General features: G+C 39.3%; 1 protein-coding gene across 4 annotated transcripts in view; it reads left to right on the forward strand.

Moving 5' to 3' along the window:
• Positions 1–2,328: 2,328 nt before the first annotated feature.
• The window catches only part of ORC5 (origin recognition complex subunit 5), a 74,111-nt gene continuing 56,576 nt past the window's right edge, over positions 2,329–19,863 (forward strand). The window contains exons 1-7 of one of the 4 annotated variants that reach the window (XM_014963233.1): positions 2,329–2,345; positions 5,697–5,880; positions 7,413–7,505; positions 10,952–11,152; positions 14,676–14,750; positions 17,977–18,088; positions 18,450–18,580. In XM_014963233.1, coding sequence (XP_014818719.1) covers positions 5,770–5,880; positions 7,413–7,505; positions 10,952–11,152; positions 14,676–14,750; positions 17,977–18,088; positions 18,450–18,580 — 723 coding nt within the window. In that variant the 5' untranslated portion in view covers positions 2,329–2,345; positions 5,697–5,769. Of the gene's footprint in view, positions 2,346–2,789; positions 2,843–4,970; positions 5,218–5,696; positions 5,881–7,412; positions 7,506–10,951; positions 11,153–14,675; positions 14,751–17,976; positions 18,089–18,449; positions 18,581–19,863 lie in introns of those variants that run through there. The other 3 variants (XM_014963232.1, XM_014963236.1, XM_014963234.1) reach the window with 3 other exon arrangements.

Genomic DNA, 19,863 nt, shown 5'->3' on the forward strand with positions numbered 1-19,863 from the left:
AATAACTTTTAAGTTGTAAAAGCTATGCAGATGTGTTTTTCTGGTTTTTACCTCATAATAATGGTGTCGCTTTGGATTAATAAACAGAATTATTACTGGGCATTTTTTTGAATTCCAGATTAGGAGCTAAATGAGTGGTGGTCCCGCTCAGTTAATAAGCAGGCTTTTGGAAGCAAGGCTGCAATTACTGGAGTAGCTATTTTTTTGTTTGGTTTAATTTCAGCTGGACCGGTTCCCTGAGCTAGCTCTCTTTGTAACCACCCAAATCCTAGGACCAGAAAAAGAGTGGAAGTGGGGGTGGAACGGGGAGACTCCCCTCTTTGAGGCAAGACAGTTTTACATTGTGCTGAAGTGATCCCAGGAGGGACTGCAGCCTGAATCATCAACACTCCTACAGAATCACTAAAGTGAAAACTACTTCTTTAAAGACAGACCTCTTTTAGGACTCTTTCTCAACTCAAAGCCTAATTTCAGATTTGCTCAGTACTAATCCTCAGAAGACGCAGAATATATTACTAAGAACTGCTTCCAAAGTATTTAATTTCAGCTCTATAGACTATACAAATGTGGACTTTCTGAGACTCTTTGCCGTTATTGCATTTGTTTTTTCTGAAACATGGCCTATCTGCATGCAGAGGAATCTGCCCCAACAGATTCCATAGTTTCAAAAGCTAAAAAAAGTATTTCACTCTGTTGGAAGCATAGGCATTGACACAACGCCCTAAAACGTACCTATTATTTCAAATTAAGATTTTTTTAACAAGAAAAAAGAAGTGGACTGAATTAGTAATACTACAGTGTTTGCCCACATATATGGAAACCCAATAACATTAATTTTGTATTACTATTATTATGCTTTGGCAAAACTGTGATAAATAACAGACCATATTAAAAAGATGACTGTACACAAATTGGTATATATAACCATAAATCAGATTCAGTTGCATCTTTTTCTGCTTCTCTTTTCCTAATTCTGCTCAGGATGGTTTTGGTCCATTAATTTACAATTTATAATTATAGATCTGAAATTCTGTTCAGGCCTAGCTATGATGATTGTGAATGCACACATATATATACAAAAACCTGACTGTTAAAAAGAAATCATGCTTGAGTCACATAAGCTTTATTTATTTAACATTTCACCCAGCTCAGACTGTGGAGGAAGGGTATCACTTTAGCTTTCATAAGCCACTATGCAGTTGTCATACTTATCTCCCTAATACAATGTGTAACGTCTGTGCATAAGATAACTTTAACTGTAATTTGAACATATTGTTGTGCATTTTTAGGGTGCCAGCTGCAAAGTTTGACTGCCGCAGACTCCACAGCCATGCCTTTAAGCTGTGTTCTGTACTAACGTGTGTAAGTTATATGCACAATTGCATGTCAATTTTCTTTAAGCTCTTCTCTATATCTAACGTTTGTTTTCCAGGTGTGAAGAGAGGATGGACATGGATACCTGAAGGGTGCCTATAGAAGAGCTGGAGAAGGACTCTTTGCCAGGAAGGGTAATGACAAGGGGAAACGGTTTTAAATTGGAAGAAAAAAGATTCAGATTAGATCTCAGGAAGAAATTTTTTACTATGAGGGTGGTGAGACCCTGGAACAGGTTGCCCAGGGAAGTTGTGGATGCCCCATCCCTGGAGGTGTTCAAGGCCAGGCTGGATGGGGCTTTGAGCAACCTGCTCTAGTGGGAGGTGTCCCTGCCCATGGCAGGGGGGTTGGAACTCGATGATCTTTGAGGTCCCTTCCAACCCCAACCATTCTATGATTCTATGATACCTCCAGACCCCTCCTGTGCCCCGTGCCACTGCCCCCTCACAGGATGCACCTTGAAGCTGACACTCAAACCCGCATCTCCAGCTACCCACACACTGTCCGTGTGCCTTTCAGGGAAATAGCTGGAGTTAAACTAGCGGATACCACAGCAGCAGCCACAACTTCCTTCTGACTCAACGCCCCGGGTCTAGGCCTGACCCCTCAACACCAACGCCGCTCCCCCTACCCACCCACCGCCCTCCTCTCCCTGAGGGAACTGCTGCCTCTGAGGCCTCTAACACACAGCTCCACAAACGCCTGTGCCCAGGGACGTGCGCTCTGCACCGCTCTCCCTGGGGTATAAGACATCGCCTCACACCGGGGAGCCCCGGACCGTCCGCCCACCACACGGCGGCTGAGCCTCCCGCCTCCCCTCAGCGCCTTCCCGCCCTTTCCCGCGCCGCCAGGCGCAGCCCGGCCTCACTTCGCCAGGGCGCATGCGCGCGGGCTCCGCACCTGCGCAGTGCTCGCGGAGGGCGCGGCGGGGGGGCCGTCTGCGCGTGTGCGGAGGGCGGCCGCGGCAGCCGGTACGCGGGCGGCGGGGGCGTGGGGAGCCGGGGTGAGGCGGCCGGGCGGAGCGGGGTGGCGGGGCCGGGCGGTTTGGGGTGCTTGGTGGTGGTGGAGAGAGAGAGGAGGGGAGTGAGGGGACGGGATGGGCCTGCTCCTGCTGCGTCCCGGGTGGGAATCGCCGCGGGGTCCCGGCTGCCCGGGTGAGGGCTGCCCGGGTGAGGGCTGCCCCCGGGGACGAGCCCCGCTCTCAGTCTCACGGACGCGTGGCTGAGGGGGCCCTTAGCCCGGGTTTCGTGGAGCCGTGCCGCGCTGCCGGGGGACCGTCCGCCCACCACACGGCGGCTGAGCCTCCCGCCTCCCCTCAGCGCCTTCCCGCCCTTTCCCGCGCCGCCAGGCGCAGCCCGGCCTCACTTCGCCAGGGCGCATGCGCGCGGGCTCCGCACCTGCGCAGTGCTCGCGGAGGGCGCGGCGGGGGGGCCGTCTGCGCGTGTGCGGAGGGCGGCCGCGGCAGCCGGTACGCGGGCGGCGGGGGCGTGGGGAGCCGGGGTGAGGCGGCCGGGCGGAGCGGGGTGGCGGGGCCGGGCGGTTTGTGGTGCTTGGTGGTGGTGGAGAGAGAGAGGAGGGGAGTGAGGGGACGGGATGGGCCTGCTCCTGCTGCGTCCCGGGTGGGAATCGCCGCGGGGTCCCGGCTGCCCGGGTGAGGGCTGCCCGGGTGAGGGCTGCCCCCGGGGACGAGCCCCGCTCTCAGTCTCACGGACGCGTGGCTGAGGGGGCCCTTAGCCCGGGTTTCGTGGAGCCGGTCCGCGCTGCCGGGGGCCGGGGGATGGTCGTTCCCCTCGGGGTGCCCTTGCGGGGCGAGGGGCTGAGGCAGAACGGCGTGAGCCTCTTCGGTTCTGTCAACTTTCGTGCTAAAGTGTAGAAAGCCATACCGAGTGTAGGTGTTTTAGGACGAATGAGCTGAGAGAAGTCCTCCTAAATCATCAGATCCAGCCATGAAATACAACTTACTGTGCTTTTGCTGTCCTTTCCTGGAGTCGGCTGGAAAGAAAGTGCCTTAGGCCCCTCCTGACCTGGCTGGAGTCACTCATACAACTGCTCAGGAGTATCCCAAATTCAGGCTTAGGCTGATACTAATCCTTGTGTCAGCATTGCCATCTAATCTAAATTAATTGTTTTGCAAACATGTTGCTCTAGACATCCTTTCTCATATCAGCTCTAGGATGGGATCCCGTTGAAGATTAAGACACCTACATATAGTCAGTGGAGATGCAGATTTTCACCCAGGGGCTTAAATGTGTTTATTGTAAGTTGAGATGTGCCGGGGTGTTAGAGAAGCAAAGTGGGCTGGCAGGTATGGTGTGATCAACAGGTGATCCGTGCCCTTCTGGAGCGCAGCACCAGGTGGAGGTGGAGAAGCTGAAGCACCTTTAGATATGTTTAGGACACTTAGTCAAACCCTGTCCTCATTTTACTCCACCCTTCAGTGGAGAAAAAAAAGCTGTCCTTTTTCTTAATTCCATGCAAACTTTCCAGCCTTTTCTAAAACTCGTTCCCTCTTTGTTTGTCTTCTGTTTTGGAGGCTATTGTCTACGTTTTCTTCTTCTCTTCCTTGATAGTCCTAGCTCATTTTTAGAGAGCAAACTTTATCAAGCTACTCAAATTTTTGTATCCATTTTGAATAGATACCTGAATAGCAGAGTGGGCAGGTGGGCTGACCTGTTCAAAGCTGATCTTGCTGATCTGATAAAATGAGCCAAGGATATTTGCATGGTTGTCTGTATGAGAAATAATTTGCCCGATACATATGATTATGTTTGGTTTTTTGATAGCTTCATTACTTTGATTTCTCATACTTATTATACTTCTGATTTGTTTATTTTTCAGGTTGCTTTGGACTTACAGTTTCTTGATGTCTAGCTGTAGTCCTTGTTAAGTGTGATATGATTACTTAAAAATATGTGTAATTTGAAGTGTTGGAGTTCATTATACTGGCATTACTTCCGTTATTTGGGGAATCCTTTTTTTTTTTCCTTATTAATTCCACTTCTTTTTCTGTTGGTGATTTCACAAATCCAGTTTTTACTTCAGAAAACACTGAAGGCGAAATGTGAAAATAAAAGAAAAAATAGTTACTCAAATGTATTTTTGGAAATACTTAATAGAGATTGGTCCCAAAACGAACTCTATTAGTATTTCCATAAATACATTTGTATTTATGAACTTCCTTGTAGCCCGATAGCTCCCCTGTCAGTGCAACCCAGTATTGCTTTTTTGCTTCAGAACAGTTTGCTTTTCATTTCCCACGCTATTTCTGATCTCCTTCTGCTAACCTAATCTTTTCTCATCTGGCATTGTACTTATGCCCAGCATAACACATTTGGCTGTAAATACTTATATTTAAATGTTCGGAGTGCTTTGTTGATTATCTTTGTCTTGATAACTTACAGATGTTCTTATGTGTGGATGAGATAACTTTATTGCCCTGCCTTAATTATTGCCGTGCCTTAACTTTCATTTTTGGGTGTCAAGGTACATTACATTTCACAAAGTCAGAATCCAGCTCATGAGGTCACTTCAGTTCTCTCTCTGCATGTCATCCTTATCATTACAGATAAATTACCATCTTTCCAGCAGTTTTAGAAGCTGCAGACAAAGTAGCATCTTTGACTGAGATGTTCTTCCATGTTCTGTCACTAAAATCCAGCCTTCCCAGTGTTTGGACAGTCAAGACCTTCAGTCTTCCTTGACTAGTCCTTACCTAAAAGGTAGACTGTAATTATTATTACAGCTTTATCTCACAGGTTTGGTCTTCTACTAACTTTAAGGAGTATTTCCAGTCTTACCATCAGCTGGGTTTTCTTCATAGTCCTCTGCTGCTTTTAAGCTGGGGTAGGCGTTCCTGTTAACATGTGGAGTGCTATTATTTTGTCATCCTGATCTTTCCTTATGCTCTACCTCTTCTCTGTTACTTGTAAATCCTAGTTTATTGGTTGTCCGGGGAAGTGATGATCTGTGGCTAATGCACTTTCCTCATTTTATTCCCTTGCTACTTTTAAATTTATATAAAACCAGAACTAAATATGTATTTCTCCAGTTAACTAAACTATGACAAATCTTTGTTACATTCATTTGCTCATACCTTGTATGCTTTTCCCTTTTTATTTGATTTTTTGGATTCAGTCTGGTGTGAAAATGTCTGTATAATGCCTTACATAGTAATGTTCGATTTTGATGAAGTCTCTTAAGTCTATCATAATTATACCATTAATGTGAGCTGGAATGTCTCTTTAGATTTATGTCAATTCCTGTTCATTTTCTTCCTGTATGTATATGACAGCAAACGATAATTAAAACATTTTATTTTCCAGATCACTTTATTTCTTGTCTCTGCACCTCAAATGGGACATGCATGTTTAGGTGACTAACTACAGGAACATCAAAATGCCTAACCTCGAACATCCAGCGTACCCAGCAGCTACACTGCTTCAGTTGGAAAGTTTGGTGCCTTGTCGAGAATCCCAAGTGTCCATGTTGCTGTCAATATTTGGAGAGGTAGAGCTTTTATATTATACATTTGAATAGAACAAAGAAGTTCTGCTGTCTCGGAGGGGAAAGCAGCAATTTAAGGGAGCTTTTGTGGTGTCATTATGAGCATACTTTGGTTGTCCCCCTTTTCTTCTTTTTTTTTTTTTTTGTTGCCCATCTTTAATGTGAGTATTTGGCAGATAGATTCTAGTAAGTTTGAAGGTTGAAAGCTGTTTTGCAGCGGAGAGGACCCAAACAAAGTTACAGCTATTTGTGTCTTGCTGTCTCTGAAGCCAGGCTTCTCCATGACTGTTTCATCTTTGCCACTTAGTACAGGGAAGTACGTCTGTCTTCTTTCCTGGTTTAAAGTTCTGGGGTATTTTTTTTCAGTGTGAGTGTAGAAATTTTGTTTGGTTTTGACCTGTTAATCTAATGTCTGCATGCCTGAATTCTAAGTACATGGAGTTGATTGGATTCTTGGTTCTGTTGCTGGCCATAAGATTTGGAAATCACTGGCTTATTAATTGATTCTGTTACTGTTTGGTAAATCTATGGTAAAAAGTAATGGAGGTTTTTATCTGCAAACTTAAAAGCAGTTGATGCATCAATTTATATTCAGTTAACAAAATGGAAATTAGTATCTGTTTCTGGTTCTGCCTTTAATTATAGATAATAATTACATCAAATTACAGCATTTAAGTTTTATGAATTTATTACAAGCATAATGGCAACAAGTCTTCTTTAAAAAAATAGATACTTAAATTCTTGTTAAATATGCAGGTTAGAGTCTCTGCACATCTTGCACAAGATTGCCTTCATCTTGGATTAATTGAATATCGTCACTTTTCATGAAAAGTGTTTGTCGGATTTAATTTCGCATTCACTGTTTAAATCAAGATTCTTATAAATGAGAAAAAAACCAAAAATAAATGCCTATTCAGAATGAAATAAAAATAACAAGTTAATTATTTTCATTGCATCTTAAAAAAAATAAACCCATGAGATATAAAGCATCAGTACCATTAAGTAAGTAGAAGGATTATATAAAATATTGCCCTGCGAGAGAAGAGCAAGCTCCTTTACCATCTCCTCCACCAAACTATTTAATTCTTTTCTGTTTGGTGCTGTTGGAAAGAAAACCAGTGTGTAGTGTTTGCAGAAGTTAGGACAGTATAAAGCTTGTGATTTGTGCTTGCCAAGGTGTTGTTTCAGTTAGTTAACTAATTTGGATTAAGAGTCCACTACTTTTTTCTCTTGGTGTGTGGAATCTTTTTGTTTGTTTATTTTTCCCATGAAAAATGTGTACTCATGTTAAAGCAGTTTCCCTGCTAGCTTTATGTGATACTTGATTCTTGGGACTTACTCTCCCAGCATTTCAGTGAAGATGAAACATAAAACTTGATCACATTGATTCCATAAAAACTGGTGTATTTTTTTTTAATACCTCAATTTAAAAGGTAGCTATTCTTTAAGAGGGTAACTTCATTGGTAAATCTGTTATCTGTTGAATGAAAAAGAAGGAGAATTAAAACAGCAACAACTTCTGGTTTTTTTCCTAGCGCCAGCAGTTTAGTTTTCCATCTATCTTCATCTACGGGCATACATCTAGTGGAAAGACCTATGTGATGCAAACTCTTCTAAAAACCTTACAGGTAAGAATGTTCACAATGGATATTGAATTTAGAATTTATTTGTAACAGATGGTCCCTCCACTAGCTGCTGTTTTCTCAAAATGGATTGTTTCCTCAGCTGTTTGTGTTTTCTTGATTCTTCTCCTCCACTTAGTGTGTGTTGAACACATCATTCTTCTCACTAGTGCACTTAGGATAAAGTGAAGTCATACATTCTGGGATATAATATAAATTATATAACCTTTCTAAGAAAGTTTAAAAAGAATAAAAGGAGACAAATTTTGTTAGCTCTCTAAAACGGACTTAACTCCAGTGACAAGTAAGTACTCATATGATGATTCCAGTTCAATCTCAGAGTCACTTACAGTATACCTTTTTTGAATCTTCTTGAAATTCTCCTTTAATTTTACTTGCGTGTGAAGAGAGTGAGAGTGTATATGAAGAGCAGTGAGAAAAGTTTACAGTAGTGGAATTTTGTTTTACTTGTTTTGTGTTAATAAGCTCATTTTAATTATATTCAGTTGGATGGGTGTCATGTATTTAAACTTAAGAGCTAAACAGCCTAAGAGCTTAAACTTACTAAAGTTATTAAAAGAATTCAAAGCAAACTTACAAGCTGTACGTGTTTGCTGAAATGTCTGAAATGGTGAAAATCACTGGGTGAATACCAGGCAACTGCTACTCTTCCTGGTATCGATAATTGGTTTTGTAGACTCTGGGGGAATGTTGTATTTGTTACAGCAAATTTGGTTAGTTCTAATCGCCCTCTTATAGAAGGAGGAAAATCCATCTTTCACTTGGAAAAAAGAATTAACACGTGAGTTCTAATATGTTGGAGCTATGTTGCATAGGAACAGTTTGTTTAATTCCTGACGATTATTCTTTTGCTTAATGAGTCTGCTCTAAATGGGAAAAAGTGTATTGACAGCCCTTTTTAGTATTATATTTTCAGAACCTGTTTGAAAACATGAATTTTATGCACTTTAATTTATTCTAGATTCTCTAAACACAGCTCAGTATGCATCATAAGTTAAAAAACCCAAGGAACAGGATGCCATTCACAGTTTCTAATGTAATAGAATTAATTCCCCAGGTGTGCTTGCATTTACTAAGCTTGGCATTGCCAGGTCTTTTTGCTGGCAGGATGGATCTTACTCTATCATGCCAGTACTGTTGCTGTTTCCTCCTGTATGAGTATAACTTTCATGAATATCAGGATTGTATATTCTTTTTCAGCTTCACCATCCAAGATAAACTTCCTTTGGATTTTTGCTCTTAGAAAGCAGTGTAGGAGTAAGTTAGAAGTAGGTCAAGGAGGACTGATAAGACAGATGTTGGAATATGTGAAGTGGAAACTACTGAGAAGTCATTGTACAGTTTTGAATTTGGAGCCTTACATTCCTAGGAAGCCAGGACTACAAACTCTCTTTCCCTAAGCTGTTATGGAAAAAACCCCTACTTTAATGCTGTTCACTGGGACGTGATGTATCCTTGATGGTTAATACTGGAGTTGCTATATGTTACTAACCTTAACTAGGAACTTTGTCAGGAATAGACTTACTTCAGACCACAGGCAGAGAAACCTCTCCTTTAAATATTGTGTGAGAATCTAAATTACATAGAAGTAGTGGGTCATTGTGGCTCAACGCATGTTTCTTCCAAAATAGTCTTGAAGAATGATGTAGAGAGGTATGGCCGTAAGTCCATTGCAGTACCTGACTGGTCAGTGCTGGCAGGAGACTTTTAGATACTATGTTCTTGCTACTTTTGTGGCCTGTCTTTTTTCTGCTATCAAATGTGTTTATTCATGATAGTTTTATTCCTTATTCTATTTTTTCCCAAAACAGGTTTTAAAGTCCTTCTAAGTTGAAGGGTATTGTCACAGAAATTTCCATCTAAACCTATTAGTGCCTATGTTTTTGTCAGTCACATACTTCAGGGATTTAAATCCAATGACAGGTGCCTACTTCACACCTAAACCATACATTTCCGCTTGTGCGTTCTCTGATACTTTAGGCAAGTCCAGAGTGCATTTGTGACATACCTGCAGGACTGGGTTTTACACAAAACACAGTGATCTTGTGCCTTTCATTAAAAATTCTGCAGAGATAGAAAGGTGGAAGGCAGTGGTCATGATCCTCTTTCGTGGCTTTTGTGCAATGTCCCTAACGTTGTGCTGCTTGCTTGCAACATACCTAAAGATGTGGGCAGGGCCTGGAAAGGAACAGGATTTAAGCAGCATCTCTTTCTGCAGAACTTCCTATTGACAAGGATGGGTGTCTCTTCTCCTACATAATGTGGTGGTGTGAATTGCATCCGAGACACCCAGCTTCTGCTGTGGATGTGCAGCATTTTGAATAGGTGCTTTTGGAGATGTAACCCCTTTCTTTTAATAGTGTTCAGAATCATAAGAAAGCTTTTTGTTACCTGTTGTTTGAGTGGATTGCCAGCGCATACTCATGCTTTCCCACATCGCTGAATCATATGCCATATATTGTATTTTAAGTAGCAAGACTTTAATGATGTACTTACATATTTTTTTTTTGTTATTGTTGTTATACACACACATTCCTGTATGAGAAGTTTAACTTTGCAAGTAATGCTTCTGTGTCCCAGTGACTAATCTTAATGTTTTGCAGAGGGTTTAATGTTCAGTGTAAGGCATATGCCTTACCAGACACTATGGAGTGATGCAAATTATCTGTTTCTTAAAAAGGTAGTTGCTAGAAAATTACCTTTTTTGCCTAATGTAGGTTTGCATACTGGTACTACTTTGTAGTCTCTAGTGTCTGTTATTTATAGACAAATAACCTTAACTTTTCAATATTACTAAATTAGTACTTACGAGTACATTTTATGGATGGCCATAAAATGTATGTTGTGCTCTTTTTTTTCCCCTTTCTCTTTACTCTGAAAAGATCTAAAAGATAAAAATGTTCTGCACAGGCTGATTACATGTGTCTGCCATAGAAGCTTGCACTTTATTATTTGTATGCAGTGAATGCCACAAATATTCAAGTAATTTTAGGGATTGTACTCCCAGGTTACTTTCTTTGTAATTTCTTTGAGAAGTTCATGTGATCCAGACACTGTAATTTGAAATGGACCATTTTATGACTCTGTAATGTGTTAGAATTGTCTAGCTTTTCTTTGATCTAAATGCTATTTAGTTTTCTTTTTGTGTATTGTTCACTATTTTTAAACATAGTTAGAAGATGCACTGTATGTTTCCTATGAGAATTCATCAGATCTCTGCTCGCTTTGTGGTATATGATATTTTGACTAGGTACATAAGTAATCAATCTTTTTTGCCAAGTGGTTTTTTTTTTTTTTTTTTGATTTGTGCTCTATATTCTGTTGGCAGAGTGTGGTTTCTTTCATTGTCTTATCTGGAAGGGAAAACTGATTTTGGAGTATTTACACTGAAAAAGCCAAATAGAGATGTATCTTTTTTTTGTCCTCTTCAGCTTCCTCATGTGTTTGTGAACTGTGTGGAATACTTTACTTCACGACTTCTTTTAGAAGAAATTCTCATCCAGTTGCAAAGAGATGCAACTTCTGAGACAAAACAGACTTCTCATGTGTCTTGTGATAATTTCAATGACTTTGTACGTCTGTTTAAACAAGCTGTTGCCAGTCAAGAGCTTCAAGATCAAACATTATATATAGTAAGTAACTTAATTTATTGTTCTAGTTTCATTTTGGTTAAGAAGGTATGAATAATTATCAATAATTTTTATGTGAAATGTGTGCATTATAGATCAGCTTTCACAAAATTTCCCTCTGGACCTGATTCAGAATCTGTTGATACTGGTTAGATTTTCTCCATTGGTTTACTGGCTTTAGATGGCATCCTGTATTCCTGATTTTAGAACTTTTTACACACAAAAACTATATAGCAAAACTAATAATGAACATAGATTATACTGCATAGTTAAATTAGGTATATAATAATATTACACAATCTCTGAATATAGAGAGCCTGTATTTGTTTTATAATTAGTAAGTCATGCTTATCTGTTTCTTTGTGAAGATAGCTTCACAAATGAGAAAGCAAAGGTAGGAAGGAGGGTAGAAGTGAATTATGGAGCATGCAAATGACAAGAATTGGTTGGCTAGAATAGGTTCAAGTTAGAAGTTGTATTAAGGAACTAAAATGCATAATTTGCTCTGTAAAAGTGCTGTTGAGATCTTACATCTTCAAATATACTTGTAGCCCTCAGAGACAACAAATGTAGTTTTAAAATTAAGATGGTAAAAAGACTGCAAGGAAAAACGTGATTATGTACTCAAGTGGGATAAACAGGCAGACCACAGGAAAAATAATCAGAATTTAAATCACAGAATTTAGATTGAATCAAGGTAGTACTAGAACACTAGGTTTTGTTGATTTGTTTGGGGTTTTTTTCTGTGAGAATCTTAACTACATAAAGGACTCAAGATTTGCAGCCATCTGTAACAGCACTTACCACGCCAAGAGATGAAGATAGAAACAAATTTCAGGCATACAAGAGGTCTGAGGAAAGGGCATAGACTTCTCAAAGCTACTTTTTTTTTTTCTAGCTCTTACTTGGCTGAAGGAAATCTCTTATCCTAAAAATAGTGAATGCCGTAGTATTAGTGATGTTTTACTGTATATACGCATTGTGGATCTGCCAAAGATGTACACTGAAATGTCAGCCCAGCAGTAGGAATTAAGGTGGTTTTTTTTTTTTTAAAACTAGGTCAAATTTATTATTTAAAATACATGAAAGTGGTTCAAGGTTGAAAGCTTAATGACCCTGAGTAATCACTCTGCATGTTTCTTACAGCAGTCAATGGGTAGACTGCTCTGTTTTTCTGCAGTCAAACAAGAAGTTCATAATTACACTGAACATTCTTCATTCTGTTTCACAAGTTATAGTCAAGTTTTATTTCCATTTAAAAATACCGAATCACTAAGTTAAATAGCTTCATATTATGTTTAGTGGAAACAGCACTATCTCACAATTACCTACAGCTCATAAGGTTAATAAATTTGACATACCACTTAAAAATTGAATGAAGAGAAAAATGTACCAGTACTTAAAACAGATAAGAAGTTATACTTAGATAATTCGTTTTAATTTACTATCACAAAAGTGGTATTGGCATCCTTCAACAATTCCATAAGTACAAAATTTAGCACTAAAATAACCTTTAGCGAATTTTACAAAATACTTTATATAGTAAAATTTTACTTCCAGATTAATATTTGAATTAAAAAGCTGTTCTACATCAGTAAAGAATGCTTCATGTGTTAAAGTATTAAATTAGTATTTTGGTTCTGTTCTGCATGGAAACAGACAGGAATGGGGGAAATCAATTCATGTATATTAACCTGCGTCATCTGGATTTATTGTAGAGTGGTTTAAATTGAGACTGATGGAAGACCAGCGTGCTGGTAACACAAATTGTCAATGCTAATTTATTCTACTTCATTTTGGTAGTAAATAATGTAATATTTCAGCCCAATTAACTCAGCAAATTAAGATAAATGTTTACTTTCAAGCAAAGGATTCTAAATATTTCTCTTAACCCAAGCACGGGTGCTGAATGCTTGTGATTACTTGTGAAAAATGAATTTATTCATTCTAATTACCTGAAAAATTGGAACTGATATAACTTGTGGTCATTCATACATTTACAATATTTACCACTTTACAGAAGTACCAAGATGCTGTTTTTAATATAAGTCAGCAGACAGTTCTAAAATGTATAGTTTTTAAAAAAAGCTGAAAGGTGATGAATCCATATGAAAACTAAAGAATAACGTGGATTTATAGGCCTGTGGGTAGGCTGTTTCTGTGAATGACTTGACATATTCCACAAGCCAGGGGCACAGTATGTTTTCTCTGCTGTAAGTAGAAACTCTGGTTTGTTCTGATTTAACTAAAAAGTAAGATATACTTAGGTCAAGACCTAGAAGCTTTGTGTTTGGTGCCTGCATGTCACTGGGTCTAATAAGCAGTATTTTATTGGTAAAAATATGTAGCCTCTATTTGGTCAGTAATGTAATGCAGCCTTCATCTCTGAAGTCATTTATTATATAAACCAAATGCAGATGTCAATATAAAATCGTATGTCCTCTTGTAGTTTTAAATAAATTCCCAAGAAGGGTGAGCTGTTATTGCAGAGATGTTGCTCTTTCAGGCTTTTTTTTCCTGTATGGTGTGATTTTGAAATATGGTTTTCATAAAATGTTTATTGCTTGTCCACATAAAATTCTTTTTCTTACTGTGGGCAACAGAAATGATAGATGTCTTGATGTCTTGGTGTGGGGAAGAAATGTAAAAGGATAGAAAAAACACAATTTTCTAGGGACCTATAGCTTCTCTTTCAACAGCAGTAATTCAAAAGAAGTAATGAAATTCAGAATTTAGATTTATATTACTAGTAGTAAATAAAACACAAAATAAATGTGTTTCTATTCTCTTTTTTCATTCCTGTCAAGATTTTAAGTGTACTGGGAGTATGATTTTTTTTTTTTTTTGGCCAAAGGATAGCCGTGCATGTTTTCATGCTCCTATTTTTTTTCCCTAGCTTCCAAAATGTTAGTTATTTCCTGTTTAAGCTATACCTATGCTACATATTTGTTAGTGCTGTGCCAGGTTTGCATACAATACACTAAACCCTGTAAATTTCTAGGCTGCAAACTATGGCTGTTATTTTGCTAAAAATTCACTTGTGTGAATTCTTGATAATAGCTAACTCTTTGAAAATGCCAGCTCTTATGTCTGAAAAATAATTTCATAGTGGGAAAGATAGCTCTCCTGCAATAAGCATGTTGCTATAGTGCTGTCGTACTACACATAATTTTTTAATCTAAGAAGAATTTTTGACAAAAATTAACTGTCAGTGGTTGTTAATGATATCATGGCTTTGTCAGTGCTATTCTTTCCTGGTGTACTTATGTTTTAATTCTTACTGCCATAAGGCATGAGGTGTTGCTTGCCTGGGGATTGTATCTATTTTTCTGGGCTTCCTGTAAGCACATGTAAATCAATTATCTCTCTAATTTTGTTTGTTTAAGGGGTCTTGATACTTAAGTGGTTTCTGCCGTCTAAGAGCCATTGGTGAAATGAGTTTCCAGCAGCTAAAAATTAATTTTAAGGCCATGTGAGAATGGAAGGTCACATTGTCTATATAATAAGATCATTGCTTTCTTAAAAGGTACTGGATAGAGCAGAGCAGCTGAGGGAAATGGAAGCAAATGTCCTGCCAGCTTTTCTTAGACTTCAAGAGTTGGTAAGTGGAAAAAAACCCTTATGTTTCCTGCATAGTGGAAGTAACTGAACCCATATGGCGTCTGTCCATCTAAGCTCACAGATCAAGATGAGTGATTAAAGAATCATCTAAAGAGATGAGAAAAGTTACACAATTAATTCCCCCTCCCCTTCCCCCCCAATAATTAACTGACAGTGTTCAAAACTAGAAACCAAACCAGAATTTAAACATTGCCAAAATGTAAACATTTTTCTTACACTCTTAATTTTTTAAAAATTCTGTTTAATAGTATCTTGTTTTGTGATATCTGATCTGTTGTAGATTATTTTGAGGCTTGTGTCAGATACACAGCTGTCTTTTCTAGAGTATTTTTGTTTTTAAGAAGAATGTGAAATTTTCCTACTCTTCATTTAAAGTTTTGTAATAATTGCAGGAAACAAAATTTTGGTCAGACTATAATCTCTATGGAGAAGCTTCAATAAAGCTCCTATTGGCTTGGTACAAATAAATAAATAAAACCCCTTTTAGAGTTTGTCAGATGTTTGTGTGGGAATCCAAAGTTTGCTTCTGAGTCTGCTGCTGATTCAGAGAGCTCGACCATGTTGAGTGAATTCAGCATTGGAAGCATGAATTCGTGACTCGGGGAAACATTTGTTATTTTTCCTCAAGCTTCTCCCATGTGGAGCTTTACAACCTTGGGTGGTGACTGGCTTGAGGATGGTCAGAAGACCACCAGCTATTTGTTTGTGGCTGGAGCTGCACAGCTCAGCAGCTGCCAGTGTGCTTTGTGATGGCAGGGAGTTTTTTACACGTCTGCCGGAATTGTGCCACAGTATGTTTCTGATCAGAGTAAACCACTGTATCCCTCCCTCTCCCACTTCTTGAAGTATCAAAGCTTATGCCTTCAAATAAGGAAAAATGGTCCATTCTCTGAAAAGAAACTGAAGACAAAACCAGAAGATGGTGGTACTTTGAAATGTCTGAACATTTAAATAGCTTAAATTACGCTTGTTATCTCAGGACTTTTGTGTGGTGCTCTTAATCTTCCGGTGACAGTGATTTCTCTATTTACTGAATGAAGACTGATTCACAGCTGTGTTCTTAATCCTGGCAGCTGATGCATTTTCTGCCTCTTTATGTCTGTTTTGCCCATGTTGTGGATTTTGCTACCCCTGAAGCAAAAACGACCTGTCTGGGAAGAGAGAAAGGAAGAAAACTTGATCCTGTGATTGCTGTTCAGGGACCAAAACACCATAGGCTAAGACTTAAATATGCTAAAGAAACACCCTCAAATTACAAAGTAACCTCCAAACAAGTTTGTCAGTTTTCCTAAAAGCTGAGAGTTGCTTAAATTCTGGACTGAGGCTTTGTAAAACGGTTGTGCAGCTGATGTTCAGAGTAATGTTATAGGAGCAAATCTACTGCATCACTTCCTTTGCTGGAGTGAAAGGAGACATGAAACTTCATTAGTGGTGAAAGATATCATGGGACTGGGAGATAGTTGGTGAAAATGGGTTATGGGATGCTTGATTTCTGTGAGGATTGTGGTGAGAAGTACTTAAGTTTTGCATATTGGAAGGTCTGTCAGGAACTGAACTGGAAATACCTTAGTACTTTTCTCAACTGAAATACTAGGAAATCTGGGAGTGGAACACAATTGAAAGAAATCTATAGAAAAATGCTCTCTCTTGTTAAAAGAAAAAAAAAAGTTACATAAAAATAGAGAAAGAAGAAACAGGAAAGAATATAGGTGTGTGCCACTGGTCAGAAGTGGGAAGAGTAAGTAAAAGAAGACTCTCCCTGAATTTCAGGGAAGGGGAATAGCATTTAAACTTTTCTTTCAAGTCATCCACAACTCATATTAAGCATTGACAGTTCAATCAGGTTACTTCCTTTTATTTTCTTGAGGTGCCTTGATAGTTTTGAAATGTATTTCTTGAAGAGCCATATTTAAAAGCATCTTTGGTTATGTAGAATTTTTAGTATGGTTGTAAAAGCCTTGCAAGAAGGAAGAATTATATTTTCACAAATAGCTTCATATTAAAAAACTGATATATTGAAGCACAGCCTTTATTGGTAACTAGTTAAACAGTCGGTAGAGTACACAGTTAACACTGTTTTTGTTTTGAAATGCTTTTTGGTTTTTTTAAAGACCAGCTTACCTTCAAAAATAAAGTACTATATAGCTTGGTTTTGGAAAGCACTGAGCTTTCTTTTACTTTTTAACTCTTCCTGTTTGTTCTGAAACTCTTGGTTTCATAGAATCACAGAATGGTTAGAGTTGGAAGGGACCTTAAAGATCATCAAGTTTCAACCCCCATGCCATGAGCAGGGACACCTCCCACTAGAGCAGTTACTCAAAGCCCCATCCAGCCAGGCCTTGAACACTTCCAGGGATGGGGCATCCACAACTTCCCTGGGCAACCTGTTCCAGTGTCTCACCACCCTCACTGTAAAGAATTTCTTTCTGGTATCTAATCTAAATCTCCACTCTTCCAATTTAAAACCGTTACTCCTTGTCCTGTCACTGCACTTCCTGACAAAGAGTCCCTCTCCAGCTCTCCTGTAGGCTCCCTTCAGGTATTGAAGGGCCGCTATAAGGTCTCCCCGGAGCCTTCTCTTCTCCAGGCTGAACAACCCCAGCTCTCTCAGCCTGTCCTCATAGGGGAGGTGCTCCATCCCTCTGACCATCTTTGTGGCCCTCTGCTGGACCAGTTCCAGCAGATCCATGTCCTTCCTGTGTTGAGGACTCCAAAGCTGGACACAGTACTCCAGGTGGGGTCTCAAGAGCGTAGAGTAGAGGGGCAGAATCACCTCCCATGACCTGCTGGCCACACTGCACACTGCAGCCCAGGATGTAGTTGGCTTTCTGGCTTGCTAGTGCACATTGCCGGCTCATGTTGAGTAATTTGGTTTAATTACCAAAGTAAAATGCTGTCTTAATTTTTGCAGTAAAGGATGGAATCTACTTGATAATGTGTAGTACCAGAGCTCTATCACACCACAAAGCACATCAGTGAAATGGCAAGGGGTGCAGAGAAATCTCATGTAGTTATGGAAATCTGCAATTGATGAGCTTCTTGATTAGGCCAGCTGAAGCTTTATTAAGCTTGTAATTTGTGTTAAACTTTGATGATTTTATGGAACAATAATAATTTTTCTCATTGATATTGTAACATGCAGTGTTAATTTTTTTCTCTGTCACTCTGTTTTTTTTCTTTTTTTTTTCTTTTCCTTCCCTGTGTAGACTGACAGAAATGTGACAGTTGTCCTGCTCAGTGAAATAGTATGGGAACTGTTCCGCCCAAGTACTGGATGCTTTGAACCATGCACTTTGTATTTTCCTGATTACAGCATAGGTAAACTAATTCTTTAATCTGCATTTCGGGGGTTGAGTAGTACTTTGTCAAACAACATCCAGAAGTTTTTTCCATGTTTGTCTGTACGCTTTTACAGAACACATAATATGTAATAGCTACTGGAATGTAAAAACTCTATATTCACACGACCTCTAAAAGACTTGCCTTTTTCCACTTGCCAAAATGTCTCAAAGCAACATTTTGGTTCCATTCTGTTTGCTGGTTCTTTTAATCAGTGTAGGTTTCAGTGGATTTTGGTTATTTAGTGAAGATTATAGTTTGTTTTTCCATTTGACTTGTAAAATGTGGTCAGTTTATTAAGTTACCTTTAGATAAGCAAAACTTATTTTTGTTTAAACAGGACACCTGCAGAAGATCTTGTCTCAGAATCATCCCCCAGAATATTCTGCGGATTTCTATGCTGCATATATCAATATTCTACTTGGTGTCTTCTACATGGTCTGTAGGGACTTGAAAGAACTTCAGCATCTGGTGAGATGGGCTCCTTTAGAGTTGTTTTGTTTTGTGGTGGTTTTTTGCCAAATAAGCTCTGAAAGTCTAGATATATTGTTGAAGATGGTGTTAAACCACAACATATGGACAAAGAGAAAATCATAGAAAAGTTTGAGTTGGAAGGGACTTTTAAAGGTCATTTAGTCCAGCCCCTCCTGTAATGGGCAGAGACAGGTTGCTCAGAGCCCTGTCCAACTGACCTCGAATGTTTCTAGGGATAGGAAAACACTGTTCCAGTGTGTCACCATTGTTAGCATAAACATTTTCTTCCTTATATGTAGTGTAAATCTGCCATCTTAAGAATGTGTTAGCTGAAAATACAATTTCCATAAAAATCCATAATAAAGATTGCAATTCTTTTGGTGGCTGTAAAGTTTTCCATTGCTATGTAGTTGTCTGGTCAAAGGCAACAAAAGCTGCACTAATGAGATGCCAGTCCGTGTGTGGTTCACCCAGCCTAGACCTTCTGTTGGGGTTTTTGAGCTCAAGCTGTTCCTAGATATCAGAGTGTGACTGAGAAGACTGGGCTGCCTATTTTCACCTGTTGGGATAAGGAGATAAGTGTGATGAAACCTTTTAAGCCTACTGATAAGTATAGTGGAAGCAATTGCTGCACCCGCAGCAGTTTTTGAGGGGCAACTCCATTACAGATTTGGTTAATGATCTTTTTGTTGTTGGTTGCTTGCAGTTCAGTCTGAGGAAGTAATAGTTATGATTTCACTCTTCCAGGCAATGGTAGGCCTCACTGTGCTTGTTTTCTCTTCAGGTTCTTTTTTTGTGTGGTTATGTGACTTTGCTCTCAATGCTACCTTCTTGCTCTCATGGATTTCTGTAATCCCTAAAAATAGCCTTCTGTTGTGTTTGTTTCCTGGACTGTGCAGTGGAGTGCCAGACAGTTGCTTTCAACATATGAAGGAATTAACTTCAATTACATGGTCTCAGCATGTCCAGCCTCGAGTTCTGCTGTTTCCTATATTTATTAAATGTAACTTGCCACCCAACATTCTTTAAACTTCAACTTCATGGGAAATTTCACTTAAAATTTGAAACATTTTCCTGTATTATTTGAGTGTAAAATTTTCACTTGATTTGCCTCCTAAAGAGGATTTTAAGGTAATCAAGCAGCTACAAGCCAGATCCATTGCACAGTTTTACAGAAACATAGCATATTAATTTGGCTCAAAGGCCTAGAGAAGTAAGAGTTGACATAAATATTTTCTTTGTATTTCTTTTGGAATTAAGAATACAATATGTAAGTCAAA

Source organism: Calidris pugnax, unplaced genomic scaffold (assembly GCF_001431845.1).
Source record: "Calidris pugnax isolate Ruff unplaced genomic scaffold, ASM143184v1 scaffold44, whole genome shotgun sequence".
Taxonomy (NCBI): Eukaryota; Metazoa; Chordata; class Aves; order Charadriiformes; family Scolopacidae; genus Calidris; species Calidris pugnax.